Below are 17545 nucleotides of genomic sequence, written 5' to 3' on the forward strand. Positions count from 1 at the left end.
CAGGACATCAAGGGTAATATGACGACAGCTCTGATGGCTATTCCAGAAAAAGAGTTCCAAAATTGCTTTGAAGGATGGACTGGGCGCTGGTGTTGGTGCATAACTTCCCAAGGGGAGTACTTTGAAGGTGAGCACAGTGATATTGAGCAATGAGGTGTGTAGCACTTTTTCGAGGATGAGTTGGCAAACTTAATTGTCCAACCTTGTATTTTTATTCTTATTAAAATTTTTTCTACTTTTCTCAGTGATTGTTTTTATAATGCATTAGTAATATAATATTTTTATAGTTTACTGAATGATTAGAAAAATACCACTTGAAACTTCCAATCAGGTCAAGAAATAGAATTTTGTAGCCACCCCAGAAGCCCTTTTTGTGCCTCGCCCCAATCACCACTACCTCCTTGCTCCTAAAAGTACCTCTATCCTGACTTTTACAGTAAACACTTCCGTGTTATAATGATGTAATATTACCTTTAAAAAAATTTGGTTAATGACCACTTTCATCTGTTTTGTGTAGGATGATGCTTAAGACTTTGTTTGGCAGAAGGCTTCCTCGGATCCAAAAGTTAAAAAATAACTGAAATAGTCTGACCACCTCATTTGACAGAGGAGAATGTGAAGCTCAGAGAGGGGAAAGGACTTCTTAATATTCATCAGCAAATTAGTGCATTTTATTTTCAAGTTCTTTCCAGGGGAAGGGACCCGAGATACAAGTTACCAGCCTTACCCAATGACTCCAGGATGGCAAAGACTTGCAAATACAGCCTGTGGTACAGGGCATTCCATCCTCATTCAACACCAAACCTGGCTTTTTCCACACAGATCTCCTTTTGGAAAATTCATGAAGTATAGTATTAATAGCATATTGAAGGTTTTCCACAATGGAGAATTTTGTTTGATTTTGAAGATCTGGCACTTTCCAAACTTTTTTGTCTTTTGGACCTTGTGTTTCACTAGGAGCATCCCACACACAATAGTCTGGCAAGTGATGCTGCAGCCCCTTTGATGGATAAAGATGCATTAATACATAAGCATCACACATAGAACCTGATAGAAAATCACCTTTCTGGTCCAGGTAGCCCATCTCTCTGGAAAAGTACTGACTTATCCCATACTCTGTAAAAAAATTATTTCTAATAACCCAAGAAACAATTTCAGAACTGACCTAAACCTGCCCAGTCTGGGGTGGGTTCCCGGGGGGAGAGCTGGCTGGGCCCCATAGCCTGGCACTGGGCTGCTTGTACCAAGAGCCTGGCCAGCCGGCAGCCACCCAGTGTGTGTCTGGGCTTGTTTTTCCTTCCTCTCCCTGCTCCTTTTAGAACACAGCTGAATGGCTCCAGTCTCTCAGCCCTGCTCCCAGCCAACACTGGACCCCTCGAAGTCTGGCCAACTCATCTCCCACCCGCCTTGATAAACACCCCCTCCATGCTGGGAACCACAGCATGGGGTTGTTTTTCTCTCTCGAGCACCCCAGGAAGCCTCCCCTTTTGCCTGGGCTTCCTTCCCAGGAGTTGCCTGCCAACCCATTTTAAACTCATCCTCCATTCGGTCAGTTACCTGAAGAAAGGGCGACTCACAGAAGGCCCAAGATGAAAGAGTCTTTAATCCTGCAGCTTTTTAAGTTTTGTTTTTAGCAGGAAAACCTTATTTTCAAAACAAATTATTATGCGCAATTTACCAGTTTATGGAATAAATAAGGACATTTATGGCAGACTTGTTTGTTCCAGCAAAACACTGGAAAGAAACTAAGTGTCCATCAGGAGGGAACGGGTTTAATAAAGTTATGGTGAAATCATACAATGGAATCCTATAAGCACAAGGCCATTTCTAACCATGATAACAAAAGTCCTAGAAAAATCCTTATTTCACATGGACGATATTTGGTTAATGGTTTTGTTCTAGGGCGAAGATGAAGATTGCTCACCACCTCCTATTCACACTTGTTAAACGTTTATACAGTATTTATATACGGTGACCAAACATCCCCGTTCACCCAGGACATGGGACTTTAAGTGATCCAAGTGATTTGTTTGTTGTACTATACTTAACAGAAATTAAGACTTTATTTTAGAAAGAATAAATTATTGATTTTAGCCCCCAGTATATTCACAAATGGAACTGAACCAGTATTTATACTATAAACGCAAGGGCAAAACTATGTGGACTGATGTGAAACATGAAACCATTCAACACATAGTGATAAGAAAAAGAAAAAGCAGGGTACAGAACAGTGTGCTAAGTGTGCTCTCATTTTGTGAGTTTTCTCTCTTTTGTCTTTCCTAAAGGTCAGAGCAGGGGAAGAGTGGGGAATTTATCCATGTAACAAAGTGAAGTTTGTGACGTCTTGTCTATTTGTGTACCCCATCGTAAGATAATGGCTGGACTGATTTTTACCAAATTTTGAGATGTTTGCGATGGTCTGACTTAAAATATAAGTGGTTTGGCATACGAAAATTTCATTCTGGGGACCCTGGGGAGAACACGTCAGAGAGAGAAGCAGGCATTCACCAGGGAAACTGACCCTGATTAAATAAGAGAAGCCCACATAAGTGCCGATTGGAAGAGACACACAAGATAGGTGCAGGTCCAATATCAGAGGAAACAAAGAGTGGTTTCTAATGAACGTCTGAAATACAGGATCATGATGTAGACTCTCCAAAGAAAGGCCTCAGTGTGCAGGCCTGCTGCCCAGTGGGTGAGGAGAATCGGACATCCATGGGTGTCAGGATGGTTCATGATTCTGAGTGCAGCAGCTCTGTGGGGTATTCAAGCTCGCATTTGCAGACTATTCCTGAAAGGTACATATGAACTCGGTAATAATCAGTGTTTCTGAGGAGTAGGACCACAAATAAATGGGACATTTATTTTTCATTGTATATCCTTTTGAACTATTGGCAATCTTTTCCATGTTTATATATCAAGTCTTTTTTAATTTATGAACTATTTCAAGTATACAAAGAAGGTATAGAGGATAATTAAGTTAAAATCGTTGTATCTACCTACTGGCTTTGACAAATCTTAACATTTTGCCATATACATGGTTGTGTGGGAAAGACCTCCAGTTCTCTTCTTGTGTCTTTCTCCTTTACATTCACACAGGACATTTCTAACACTTCTGGTCACCAGATGTGTGGGGATTTCTTTTTCCTGTACACCAAGCAATTTGCAACATCAACTGGTGTCCTACAATTTAACTCAATTGTGACACTGCCTGGACAGAGTGTCAGATCCCACAGGTTAAGGGCTTAGTCCCACGAGACTCCCTACTCACATGCCAATCGCGAGTAGTAGGTCCACTGCTGTCTGACTTGGCTGCAAATCAGAGGTTCCCATGATCTTCTCCCCCTTGGATTTAATTATTTGCTGGAACAGCTCTCAGAAACTCAAGAAAATACTTAATTACCGGGTGTTAAAGGAAATGATAAAGGATACACTTGAACAGCCAGATGAAGAGATTCATAGAGTGAGGTCCGGGAGAGTCACAAGTGCAGTAGTTTCTGTCCCTGTGGAGTTGGGGGTACACCACCTTCCTAGTACGTGAATATGTTCCCCAACGTGGAAGCTCTCTGAACCCCGATTCTTTTGGATTTTCCATATAAACAATCATTTTATCTGCAAACGGTTTTATTTCTTCCTTCCTTTTCTTTTCTTGTTTCATGAGCAAGGATTTCTGGTACGATGCTGAAAAGCAGTGGTAAGAGAGGACATCCCTGTCTTGTACTTGATCTTAGCTTCAAGTTTGTCACCATTAAGTAGGATGTTAGTGGTAGGTATTTTTGTAGATATTCTGTATCAAGTGAGGATGCTCCCTCCATCCCTAGTTTACTGAGAATTTTTATCATGAATGGGTATTGGACTTTGACAAATGCTTTTTCTGCATTTATTGATATGATCATGTGATTTTCTTTTTAGCCTAATGATGTGATGGATTACATTCATTAATTTTCAAATGTTAAACCGGCCTTGCATACCTAGAATAAATCGCACTTGGTCGTGGTATATAATTCTTTTTATACACTGTTGGATTTGATTTGCTAATATGTTGTTGAGGATTCTTGCATCTATGTTCATAAGAGATATTGGTTCACAGTTTTCTTGTACTGTCTGTCTGGTTGTGGAATAAAGGTAATGCTGGCCTCACAGTGTGAGTTAGGAAGTATTCCCTCTGCTTCTGTTCTGAGAGAGACTGTAGAGCATTGGGATAATTTCTTCCTTAAGTGTTTGGCAGAACAACTGGTTCATTTTAACAAATAAGAGGGTCAATCTTGGTAGAGAAGTGCTGGAGGCCTAGAGTCCCACCGTTTCCTCCTCTCTTTTCCTTGAGATCCCTGGATGGAACCTTAGGTTTCCACAGAACACGGCCTGAAATCACTGATCTGGACCATGAATTGACAAAATTCTTCCGTTAGGCTTTGTGGGCCCGCCATTGCAGTGCAGCAGCAGCCACAGGTAAATACACACAGTTGAGATGAAAATGAGGCCATGAACTATTGCGTGAAAGAGCAGGTTACAAAACATCAGTACTAATAAAATAGTTATCGCTTCTTTCTTGAGTCTTCTACCTGCCAGCCACTGTGCCAAATGATTTATGTGGATTATCTCGTTTAATTCTCCAAACCACCTTATGATATAAATGCAATCATTTCCCATTTACTGATGGGGACACAGTGGCCTAAATGGGTTGAATAACTTGCCAGTAAGATATGAAGCTAGGATTTGAACCCACACAGTCTAACTCTAGAGCCTGAGTTTTGAAATGCTATGGCTTTTTATGTTTACTGAGACATATTTACATAAGGCTAAAAAGGATCTGGAAGATATACACCAAAAACCAAAAGGGTTTTCTTTGTCATGTGGAGATTGGGGGAAGCAGGGGGCTGATATATAAATAAGATTAATTTTTTGTAATTCTTCTGTATCATCATAAGTTAGACATTTCCATTAATAACATACCAGTAAATGAGGCAGTAGGACTTTTTATTTCTAGAGATGTGCCCACTTCTAACGTTCTAGTATTCCTCGAGGCCTGTACCGTCTCTGGAGGTATTTGGTCTGAAGAAGAGGCAGAGGCCTGCGGTGATGGCGGGAGGGTCTGAGTCAAGGTCGCCCAGCCCTCGGTGGGACATGGGAGATCTCAAGACTCCAGGTTGCTTTTCCAGTCTTTAGCCTTTGACCTCTCCCTCTAGCTTTTCTGGCCTCTAATTACTAGGAACATGGAGGGAACCACAGCTACTGTTTAGACCAAAAAGGCAGTTAGATACCCACAAGCGGCTGTTTCCAGATTGGACCCGGGGAAGGGCAGGGAACTGAGCAGAGTAGAAGCCAGGTCTGATGGTGGGTGTGGCCTGACTGACAGTCCTTTTCCAAAGTGCTGGGATTCAGGGGCACATGATCAAAAATGTAAAACAGAATACCGGCACTGACTGAGCACCAACTATATGCTAGGAGCTTTCTGCCCATTACCTGTGAAGTGAGAGGAGACTGAGTCACCTGCCCAGCCAGGTTCCCTCTGTCAGATGACCTCGTGCTCTCTCTACTCACTCTAGCTCTTTCCATGCTGAGTAGGGAAACTGTGGGAACTGGATCAGTGGGGGGCCAGCACTGCCTGCCCTTGGCTATGTTTTCTCAGCTCCTACTATCAAAAGATTCTCAACAAAGAGGCTAGTGAGCAGGTGGTCCAGTAACTCAGCTCTGTCCCTGAGGAGTTGGGACTATTCCCTGTGGGGTAGACCAGGGAGGGTGGTAGGGATGGGAACGGGAAAGCATGTCCCGCCTCTGAGCGCCACCGGGGGAAAGGCTCGATGGATGGCCTGTGTGTCAGGACAGTCTCACCCCAGTCATGACAAGTGCCAGGGCTCCACACCAGAACTTTCCCTCACGGAGCTGCTCTTGCTGCTCCCTCTCAGGGATGGTGTGCAGGCCAAGGCCCGGGGCCAGCCATCCGAGGCAGGGGATGTGCACACTGGGCTGGATGAACAACTAGGTCTTCTCCTTTCCTAAGATCCTGCACTGACCATGGCAGCAGCCAAGCTGAACCCTCTCCGTGCGCATGCACCATCTCACCTCACTCAGAAGGTATGGTTGTTATTCCTAGTTTACAGATGAGAAAACCAAGATCCTGGACAGTTGAGCAACTTGCCCAAGCTCATGCAGCTGATAAACAGCCAGGCTGGGACTGAGGCCATCTGTCTGCAGAGCCTGCATTCTTATCCAAGATGCAGCCTGCTCCGAGCTGCCCAGGGATCTACATAGAGTTCTAAAGGGTTAGGATGCTAGGAATCCGTGATAAGGAGACCAGTGGGCGATAGCATCCCTATTTGCAGCGGCTTTGATGTTTTATTTCAAGGCTCCAGGCGGCAGACCTTCCCCCTCTTAGGGAGCCGCTTAGGAAACTTGTCCACTTAAACTATGTGGCCACAGTCCCTAAAGACATGGAATCTAAAAGCAGCTCTGACGGACACGCCCCAGAAATGACAGACTTGGGTTTTTTAAGAGACTGGCACTAATTAAAGGAGAACGGCCGTGGAGAGGGCTGCGTCCTCAACAACAGCTCACCTCCCACACAACGCAGTGCTTGAGGTTCCACTTTTACTTTTCATCGTCTGCCAGGGTTGAAAGAATCTAGACCTGAATTTTTCAAATCTCAGTGTTCAAATTGCAAATTGTATAATCATGAAACTTTTTGTTCAAACTAAAAGCTATTTTGTGGAATGCCATCATCAAGCATTAGGCACGTGCCGCTTCTTCCCTAAGTCCCAATAGTGACGTGGGATAGGTACTATTCTGATCCCCATTTTACGGATGAGGAAACTGAGTTGCACAGAAGAATCAGTAACGTTCCCAAGGCTGTGTAGTTATGAAGTGGTGGAAGCAGAATTGGAATCCAGATCTGCTGACGTCCAGGGCGTGGCTTAATACCGCTGGGCTGGTCCACTGCCTCATGGGAACCAGATAGGACGGAATGAGATTAATGTAAGGGCATGACCGACAAATGCCCCCCAAACAGCGGCTGTTACACATCCATCAAATAGTCCCTCAGAGCCTGTTCTGTGCACAGAAGGCCTGATCCTTGAGGACAGGACACGTGGACAAAAAGCTTTACCACAAGACTGAAGCGGGTGGGATAAATGCTGTGAGGGCCAAGAGGAGAAATAAATTACTTCCAGTTGTGGAGAGGTTTCATGAAGGCTGTGGTATGTAAGGGAGGGAAAGGAATCTACATGGAGACAAGGCCGAGGTAGGGAGGCAGGCGGAGAGGATCATTCCATAGACCTGGGGTGGGGGTGGGGGCAGCATGAACAAAAGCAAGACATCTGGGAGACACAGGAGCCGGGGCTGGGAAAGGCTGGAAAGGAGGGCTGGGTCAGGGGCTAGGGAAGCATAAGCCAGCACTCTGCTGTGATCTCATTTCCTCCATGGACAGCCAGCTGGGCTGCTGGCAGGCGTGGGAGTTCCCCAGCTCCTCTGGGGCCTTGGACAGAACCAAGGGCTTCAGCTGGAAACTTGGATTCCAGCGGGGGAGGATGGGGCAGAGAAGAGCCAAAGGACAGGAACTCCTCCCAGGGGCCTTCGCCCTGAGAGGCGCAGGGTCTCAACCCTCGGGCCAGCCAGCCTGAACCGGGTCTCCTGAGGAAGCTGTGAAAATGGAGAAACTCCTCAAGTGTATACTCCCAGAAATGGACTTCTCTGCGGATGGTCAAACCCCAGGGACAGTGCCATCTTGTGGCCAAGAAACCCAGATACCAAGAAAGTTGCGGGGGAAAAAAAAAATCCCTGTGCCCTCAAGGGATCAACCAAGACAGAAATGGCTAAGACTTGTTTAATAATTTCATAATGGACCCAAAATTATGCTAGCATGCAGTTTAGAGTCGAAACAAAGTTTTATTTCTGGCTACCAAGTTCCCTGAGGTGGAGGTATTACGTGTGGATAAGGAAATGGCCTGACTGGTTTAAGGTCACAGCTGGCCAAGTGCTGAGCCAGGTCTTATCCCAGGGTCCGCAGTCACTGCCCTGTAAGTGGTTAAAGCAGTGGTTCTCAATGTGTGGTCCTCAAGACCTTTCAAAGGGACATGAGGTAAAAACTATTGCCGTAGGACGCCTTTTCCTTTTACAACGGCACAATGAAGCTTCCAGAATCTAAACGCTATGCACTTGACCTCATCTAGTCTTGAAGGCTCATGAGGTGCATGTGTGTGTATTATCGTGTTTCAAAAATTCCTTTTAATTTCTAGTATTGCATGACCCACATACCCAAAAGCTCTTGTTGAGATACTCAGTGATTTTTGAGGGTATGAATGCATCCTAAGATAGAAAAAGTTTGAGAGCTGCTGGTTTAAAGAAATACTCTAAAAAAATAAAGCTGCAAAAACTAAAACATTCCCTTTGTTTCGATATAGTTGAATCAACTCTGTGCTGTGAGGGACTCATTTTTAGGTTGATTAGAATTCTAATTTTTAGGCTGACAGAAATTCTAATCTCCGCTTCTACAGCTTTGATTAATGAAACACAAAACACAAATATGCAAACAGACAATGTTTTTCTGAGTGATTTATACCTGGCAAGCACTACTCTGAGTAATTTACATGTGTCCCTTCACTTACTCCACACAACCAACATTTGCAGTAGATGCTATTAATACCACGTTTTAGGCCTGTGGACATCAAGAGGTTATTTGAGCTTGGACTCTATCCTAGGCAGTCTGTCTTCCCACTCTTCTAACTGCCTTAAAATCTGACATCCTTTACATGCAAGTCACTTGATAGACAAAAGTTTTTCAAAACATGGAGTCTAAAAAAAGTAGTGAAAAAAAAATCGCCAATCTGACCTAACAGCTTCACTTTATAGATGAGGAAAAGGAAGGTCCAGAGAGGGGAAGTGACTTGCAAAAGACCACACAGCAAAGAATCAGAATCCACTGGGCCTCCTACTCCCGGCTGGGAGCTCTCAGAACTCCAACCCAAGTAAACATGCAGTTATCTCCTTCACAGCAGTGCGTGAGCATCACAACATAGCGGGTAAGCAAGTGACATGGAGACCACAGAAGAGACAGCATCTCCAACAAAAGCAGCTCAACTTTATTGCAGGGAAGCTAGGGAGCAGCAGGGCAAGTGAGGGTCTCCGCAGAACTCCCATTGTTGAGCAGGATTGCCAGGTTCCAGGTCTGTCTGGAAGGCAGGGAAGGATGGGGGTCCTGGAAGAGATGAGAAGTTAGGTGGAACAAAGGTGCCATCTGCAGTGCACATGGAAGCATTGCAGGAGCAGTCAGGGTTCTCCAAGAGGCAGCTGTGGCGGACAGGTGAGAAGCCCAGGAGCTGGAGCAGGACCGGAAGGCCAGTGGCCAGCCCTGCACATTGCTCCTGCAAGTCTGTTATACTCAGCTTGACTGGAACCCATTAACCCTGCTAAGCAGATCACTGCCAACGCCCTCTTTGGGGACTCCGAAGGCTGCTGGGATAGCACTCCTTGTTTGAACTTACACTGGGAAAACAATGAACAAAATCACGAGCAAACGCATCTGTAAAGAGCCTGATGATCAAGGTGACTTCATAACCAATAAATATTCTATCTCTGGTTCCCAAACCTGGATTCAAATCAGTCATTGGGGGTGGAGCTCGTAATACAGACTGTGGGGTAAAGCTCACTTGATGGGTGATTTTCACCCAGTGCCGTGCAGCTGAATCTCAGGGAGCCTTCCCATACTACACCTGGGTACTGACCATGTACAGAGAAAATTACATGCTGTCTATAATGTTCTTTGGAACAATATGGGAGTGGGCCATGGATGAAACAATGATGGCAGTGATTGGATTATTGTTGGATCTGGGTGATGGGGTACACAGGGATTCATTTTTACTACTCTACTTATAGATGCGGCACTTCCTATATGGAAAAACTAAAACAAACAAATAAATAAATACAACTTCTAGGAGACTTATCAGGCCATAGAAAGGAATGAAGTACTGATCCATGCTACCGCTTAGATGACTCTTGAAAATATGATACTAAGTGAAAGAAGCTGGACACAAAGGTCACATAGCCTATGACTCCTTTTCTATGAAATGCCCAGAATATGTAAATCCAGAGCAGCAGAGAGCAGATTACTGGTTGCAAGGGGAAGGAAAGAAGGGGCAGTGGGGAGAGATTGCTTAATGCGTACAAGGAGTTTTTTTGGGGTGATGAAAGTTTTGAAACTAGAAAGAGGTGGTGATTGTATAACACTGTGAATACACTAAGTGCCAATGAATGGTACACTTGAAAATGGTTAATTGCATGTTATGTGAATTTCACTTCAATTTAAAAAAAAAACCACTATGAGAAAATCATTATGCTACACGTGGTTTTACAAATGACAGGTATTACGTTTTTAGTGGAACAATATTCACATGCCTAGGCCAGGAGATTCTAATTCAAAGTGTCTGCACTGGGGCTCTCCCATGTGTATAGCCAGCTTAGGAAGGTTTTTCTCTTCCCTCCCTCCATCCGTCCCTTTTTTTTTTTAAATTAGTTTCAGGTATACAAAACAATGTAATTTGTCAGAACACTTTCATCAAACACAATCTTACATTGAGGCCCAATATGAAACCGGGCTACGTGGGAATCAATGGAGGGGCCCAGAACCCCCCTTCCTCCACTCAGCCTCCCCACAAAACCCTAGGAATGTAGGAATGATGATGAACACTGATCTTCAGCATGATGGAACCATATTCAGAGGCATTTCACAGTAATCCCCATCAGGCAAGAAAGCAGGGAAGAGGCTGTAGCCCTATTTTACAGATGGGAAGACAGTCTCAGGCATGTGAACAGAAGTGTCTAAAGTCACAGTGTGAAATGAGGGCAGGGATGGAATCAGAATCCTGGAATTCTAATTATCCATCCTGTGCTCCTTCCTGAACATGGGTTGTATCCATGGACGGAAAGAGGACGAGGAAAACAGATGCATCTGACATCTCATGGTTTGCATGTGAGCTCACTATATACACAGGACTCGCCCCAGCTCAGATTCCAATGGACAGCTTTAGGAAGGAGGCTAAACTCTCAGGGGACTGACAGGGCCCACCAGTCATTAGAACTGGTCTCTGCCTGGGGGAAGCTTTCTGTGGGTCGATTCAGAGGACAATGTCACCAGCCATTAGAGAACTCTGATTCCAGATGCCCAACTCTCGTCCTGCCTCTGCCACTCACCTGTGTGCGGCTTCAGCCACACCATTTACCCTCGCTAGGGCTCAGTTTCCTCAATTATAGTGAGAGCACTGAACCACACCAGGGATGTGGCAGGCATTGCAACTCACGCATCAAATGCACTAGGTGGGTAGTGACGGCTAGGAGGGCGATGCTGTGAAGGATTCTGAGAGTGCTGCACACAGAAGGAAGGAACGTTGGATGGCTGAGTAAGGTCTGCCCCAGTTCCATAGTGAAGCGTGCCGGCACACGTAAAATAAAGGGAATATCCAGCTGAGACATGCAATCATTTTTGCACCATTCTGAATTCACTGACCTCTTCAGTGCACAGGAGCATGACGCCCAGGACAAGGTTATCTCTTATGGGACAGTCTACTTATCACAGCAAAAGACACACGGCTCAGGATCGTATGCTTGAAACTTAAACCTGGCTGACCATGAAATGCACCCCCCACGTCATAAAGGGGACCCTGGAAGACATTACACAGGGCAACCTCCACTCCCAGGGGGCTGTACGGATTCCCTGGCTGTGTGATTGGCATTAGGTAATGAACTATTGTGTTGAAGTGCTGGGGCCTCACCCACCTGCCCACTTTGGTCCATCCTGCAGGCTGGGGGCCCAGGCCCTCACTAGCTGGGGCCGAGATGGGTAACAGTCTTCCCTGTTTTTCTCAGGGTCTCCAGCAGAGTATCCACGCTGTGCTCAGATTCGATGGAAACCTTCTTGCTGGGCAGGTCGATCTCAAACTGAACTCCTGCAGGAAGAAGAAGTGGGGTGTGTGTGTGTTGGGGGGGTGAAAGCAGAGACTCTCACAGTCAGCAGGAGAAAGAGTTCAGGCTTTGAATTTCTTTTTCGCAGCCGCTCTTCTCCTTTCCTCTGGACCAGGGATCAGGAAACATTCTTTTGTTTCCTTTTTAAGTAATACAAACATGTCGTTTTTTTTTTTTTAAAGGCAAACATTTCTGAATCAAATTTGCAAGTGTAAGGCCCCTACTGTCTCCAACCTCTAGAAATCACCGTGAACAGTTGGCATCTGTCCAGTCTCTCTCCGGTAGACAAATGAAAAGTAATTCCCCCCAGTGGCATTGTACCATATAAACAGGTCTCGCTATATTTCACTTCCAATGCCAAGATATCTTGCCATCGTAGTTAGCACATACAGACTTATGTCATTCTTTCTTTTCCCATAGCTCCACTGTATTCCATAGTGTGGATGCACCTTACATATACTCAATCCCCTGCTGAAGGACATGGAGGTTGCTTCTAATTTCTCACTATTATCACAGCAATGCTCCAGGAAACATACTTGAACATATCTTATAAAACCTGTGAAAATATTTCCATACCATGAATTCATAGAATGGACACTGTGGGGCAACAGACTGGCACATTTTCAACATTAACAGGTATTGCAAAATTGCCCTCCTAAAGGGCTGTGCCAACTTAAGACCCCCAAGCGGCACATGCAGAGTGGGTCTTGTTGAGACAACAGGATGCAGAGGGAAGGCCCTTGATAGGTTCTGGGTGTGGCTTCACCAGTGACCTGCTAGGTCCTGCCCTCTAAAGGCCTGATTCCACATCTGTATAGGAAGGATTGGGGTTGGCCAGCCCCTATGGTCTTTCCAGTTCAAGTATGCCATTAGTCTGTGATTTCTCAGGCCCAGCACTGCTCATCTAGGGCCCCAATCAATTCAAAAACCCTTCTGACCCATCTCAGGAGGCCACCGATGGGGAGAAACCTGCCCAAGTTCAAAGGCCGATCACCAAACATCAGTCAAGGGGCCTTAAAAAAAAAAAATCACATGGCAGAGTTTAGTTATAACATCTGAATTTGTACCTAATGGATACCCAGGGTGTGGGGAGGGGTTGCAATGTGTCTTGCTGCACTCTGAGTTCTTATCTTTTGGCTCAGAAGTGTTTGCCTCCTCTTTGGGATATTTTGGTGGCACCATAGTGCTGGAAGAAGCTCTGGGACCATCTAACATAGTGGATTTCAAACTGTGATTCTTGCAGCCCAGGTTCCTGGGCAAGTGTCCTTGGGCTGTTAAGAGTGAAAGCAGGCCCCCCTCACCTCACCCAGACATTGCCACTCTGTATGTGAGGAGCTTCCAAGCAGAAGTTCAAAGTATCCACAGCAAAAGCTGATACAGACGGCCATTCCCATACGACAGCTGCGGAAACTCAGGCCCCAGAGAGGGGCCACAGTCACATGGCAAGTCGGCAGCCAGATTCTTTCCACTGTTTCAGATCCTTTCAAATTAAGATCCTAGTTAACAGCACTAGACACCAGGCACTGACTCACTGTGGGACTTTGGGCAAGTTTCCTCCCTCCAGGGCCTTGGTGTCAACATCCCCATTCCACAGATGGAAAGTACGGCTCAGAGGACAGCTCTAAGTGCTAATGAGATCACATCTACGCAGAAGCCCTTTTGAACACGGGCTGTTATTATCTAGGGTTTTAAAACTGAAAATCTTAGAAGACCGACTGCCCCCAGCACTACCGGAACTATGATCACAGCTCAGTAGTTATCTCATGGAGCCTCAGGGCCAGATCCCTGCCCTCTCTGGGCCTCCGTTTCCTTCACTGAAAGTTGAGGGGGCTGGATGAGAATAATGGTTTTCTAAATATGTCCGAAAGAGGCACTTTAGGAGTTCTGCACATGACTGATTCAAAGTTCATTTTTAAAGTTATAATTTTTTAAATCTTAGTAGAAAATGACACTCAAATGTGCCATATAACAAAAGTTATCCCACTGGAGATCACCAACGTACTAACTAGTACTGCCAGGGCTCTGGAGCTAGACTGCATGGCCAAATCCCAGCACTGCCACTTACTGGCTGTGTGATTCCAGTCAAGTTCCTTAACCTCTCTGAACTTCAGTTCCCTCCTGCTTATAATGGAGATAGTCAAAGAAGCTACCTAAATGGTTATGAGGATTAAATTACTTGATCCATAGGAGCCACTAAGTAGAGTACTTCGCACATGCTAAGTACTAAATACGTCTTAGGTTTACTGTTATTACCAGTATAAACTGAAGCTTTTCCTGCTCTGTGTCTGCATGCATTTGAACATGATATAAGTTATGGGTTTCCCCCACTCTATCCCCAGCCGAGGGCCACTTACTCACCTCCCAGCTTGTTGAGGACCCGAGTGACCGCACTAGAGCAGCCTTCACAGGTCATGTCTACAGTGAACTCGTGCTTCTGAAACAAACAAAGGGGACCATGAGCCAAATACTACAGAGAGACCCACACACCCCACCAATATGCAGTCCCACTCAAGGGCCAAGACAGAGGGCAGAAGCACAAGGCAAGAGCTGGCTGTCCTCAGACTCACCGGTAGCCTCTTTCTGAGCCCCACACTCTTCAACCGTGAAGTAGAGTAACTAAGGGTTTCTATCTCTCTCAGGCTGTCGTGGTCTTATGAATGTATCTTCTGGTCTAATCAGAAGAGCACCCTCTGCATTAGAATCACTTGCAAAAACGGCAGGCTCCAATGAGCAAGTCTGGGCCGGGGTGTCGCCTCTGGCTAGAAAGCTTCCCTGGTGGTTCTGATGTACGGAGACTACTATTCTCATCCAAATGCCTCATTCTCAGAGGCAGCTCCTAAATTCTGAGAAGGGAGAGGCTTCGCCTGGGCTCCCAGTGAGGTGGAGGGCAGGCCAGTAAGGGCACCCAGGCTCCTTGACTCTTCACGTGGTCTTGACATCCTGTAATCTTCAGGTCATCTAACAAACCAAGCTCCCAGAAGACAGAGGCTTTGTTCAGTCCACTGCGGCATGTCAATACAGGCATAGCTCGGAGATATGCCAGGTTCAATTCCAGACCACCGCAATAGAGCGAGTATCGCGATAAAGCAAGTTCTGTTGCCCAAGGACTGAAAGTCAACAGATTTCTGAAGCTTTCTGCTGGTGACTACACAGAGCAGGTCTCCTTTCATCCTCCATAGTACAGAGGTCAGAAGCCCGGAGGTGGCTTCTGGGTGGCAAACATTCCAATTCAGTGCTCTCCTCCTCCACCCATGAGTTGCAAAAATATTGGGGGTGGTATCTAATGGACAGAGTAATCCATTTTTCACAGAGAATCCCAACACTGGCCACCAGTGGACACTTGACTGTGTGCAGTTCCAGCCCCTCAGAGCCTCTGCTCTGTCACCTATAAAATGGGTCCTTTAAAGTAGATGAAAAAGTCCGGTAAGTTGCGCAATTCTTTAAGAGAATCTCAGAACTGGAAGGCCGGGAATGGAGTGGGGTCACATTGTCCAGTCCATCCCAGAGAAGAAATTCTTTCTCAACTATCCAGAATATTCAGTTTTTGAACACCTTGATGACTGGGAGTTTACTACCGTGTTTCCCTGAAAATAAGATCTAGCCGGACCATCAGCTCTAATGCATCTTTTGGAGCAAAAATTAACAGAGCTAGTGAGTAGCAGGGCCTAGACCGGACATAGACTCCAAAGCCTAAACCCTTGACCACTGTGGTCCTTGTAAAAATGGGTTTTGAATTCTGCCTGCCTATAGTTCTACCCTACTTGTCCTAAGTCTACAAAAGAGCCACCATTTCTTGGGGACTAGTTATGTCAGTGGCTGTGCTGAATATGTTATGGGCGTTCTCCCAGTTAATACTAACAATGGTTCTGTGAAGTCACAGTGTTTACCCTCATTTTACAGATGAGATCAAGGTAAAGAGAAGTAAAACAGCATAACTGAGGTCACCCAGTTGGTAAGCAGCACAGATTTTTCAAAAAGGTTTCTGAGATGCTATGTGTTAAAGAAACTTATCAGGTGACACACTCTTCCCTCTCCAATTTTGATGGCAGACCCTTGACTAACACCCTCCCTCCTTCAGCTGTTCCTCTTGTGACATGGTGCCTTCATTCTGACCATCCCCTCTGGAGGGTCTTTTGTTTGTCTGAATCCCTGGGAGTAAAACACAGAGTAGTGATCCTCAAGCTGGCCTTCCCTTCACTGTCACCTCCCCCAAAAACCTGGTGGCCTCCTCTATGTCAGTCTCAGGGTGATTAATGCTGTTCTCTAACACTGCCATAGGCAGATCTGCTCAACTGGGAGGGCCGACGCTGCCAGGTTCTTTGTGCTGCCAGGTTCTTTGTCTGTACTTTGTGTTGTCTGGGGATTTGTATCAAGGCACCTGGCAAGACCCAAGGGAAATGAAACCTGAGATGTTTGTGGTTCAGCCCAGGGGGCCTCTGGCTCCCCTGTCAGCTGCCCAAAGCTAGGCTAAGACACCAGGCATCTGTGAGGCACCTCTCTAGGAGCAGAGCTGTGCACTAGGCACCCTGAGGGCAAGTGCCAAACACAGGACCCAAACAGGATCTCTAGGATGCAGCTGGGACCAAAGCCTCCTCCCAAGCCAGTGTGACTACTTTTGTCCACACTTCCGGTGTAGTCAGGCCAGGAGAGATTGGGAGTCTGAAGCTAAGGGGATTTATCCTGGCTGCACCCAACTTCCATCAGGACCTTGACTAAGTTATGAGGTTTTTAATTTTTTACCTGCAAAAGGCCCTAATTTCTTTTCTACAAGGCTGAGTAAGCCGGAGTGAATTGCAAAGACAGGCAAAGTCCTACTCATTCCTCCCAAACTCTGCCACGGAGCAACTGGCGACTTTGGGCAGGTCCCCGAACCTCTCTGGGGCTCCTGGGTTCAGGTTCAGAAAGTGACCGGTAGGGCAGGTTACAAGCACTGTCTCCATTCAGTGTCGCCTGACCTGAAAGTCGGCCAGAATGGGCCGGGGAAGGGGAGGAAAATACAGACCTCTGAAAACCTTCATGTCTGTGAAGGCCACCCCACTCCCTTTCAGGCCAGTTCCGCAGACAGCGGCACCCAGGTGGACCGCGCAGGGACCAGGCGTTCCAATTCCGGCTCGCCACCACTCCCTGTGTGATCTCGGGCCACTCTCTGCTCTCCTCTGGGTTTCAGTTTCCCCATCCAGGCAGGGAAGGACTGGGTTTGTAATCGCTGGAGAGCTCGCAGGTCCGATATTCGGAAGCCTGACTCCTACATATAACCCTTTCGGATCGGATTTTCTGGAGCGTCGCGGAAGCTAGGGGCTGGGTGGGGAGAGCAGAGAAGGGGGCAACAGCTCCCGCCGCGGTCTGAGCCCTAGAAAAACATCTGGTCAACCAGCGGTGCAGTCCAGGCGCAAGCCCGGGGCCGCGGGTCTGCGCGGGGCGAGGGCAGGACGGCCACTTACCGGCATGACTGAGGAGGTGACGGTGGGTGGTGGCGGTGGCGGCGGCGGCGACGCTTCTCCCGGTTGTGAGCGTTGGCGAGGCTGTGCTTCCGGGTGCGTGCGGGGAGGAGCAGCCCCGGAAGCATGCCCCGCCCACTCCTGCATTGTCGGAAGTT

The 17545-nt window shown here is 46.5% G+C and overlaps 1 protein-coding gene across 3 annotated transcripts; it reads right to left on the reverse strand.

The window, feature by feature from the left end:
• Nucleotides 1-1584: 1584 nt before the first annotated feature.
• On the reverse strand, nt 1585-17545 carry ATOX1 (antioxidant 1 copper chaperone). 3 transcript variants are annotated; one of them, XR_012489843.2, is made up of 5 exons: nt 17391-17545; nt 14308-14383; nt 11764-11933; nt 3272-3681; nt 1585-2791 (listed from the first exon to the last, which is right to left on the reverse strand). XR_012489843.2 is itself a non-coding variant. In XM_074313812.2 (4 exons), the coding sequence occupies exons 1-3, from the start codon at nt 17532-17534 to the stop codon at nt 11809-11811; spliced, it is 345 nt and encodes a 114-aa protein (XP_074169913.2). In that variant the 5' UTR covers nt 17535-17545; the 3' UTR covers nt 1585-2791; nt 11764-11808. The 3 variants fall into 3 exon arrangements, 2 of the variants coding, with proteins under 2 accessions (XP_074169913.2, XP_019589969.3); XM_074313812.2 differs by lacking the exon at nt 3272-3681; XM_019734410.3 differs by lacking the exons at nt 1585-2791; nt 3272-3681 and adding an exon at nt 9054-9190 and having other exon boundaries at nt 17391-17544.

The sequence above is a fragment of the Rhinolophus sinicus genome, chromosome 5 (assembly GCF_057876585.1).
Source record: "Rhinolophus sinicus isolate RSI-liver-muscle chromosome 5, RSI-T2T, whole genome shotgun sequence".
Classification (NCBI taxonomy): Eukaryota; Metazoa; Chordata; class Mammalia; order Chiroptera; family Rhinolophidae; genus Rhinolophus; species Rhinolophus sinicus.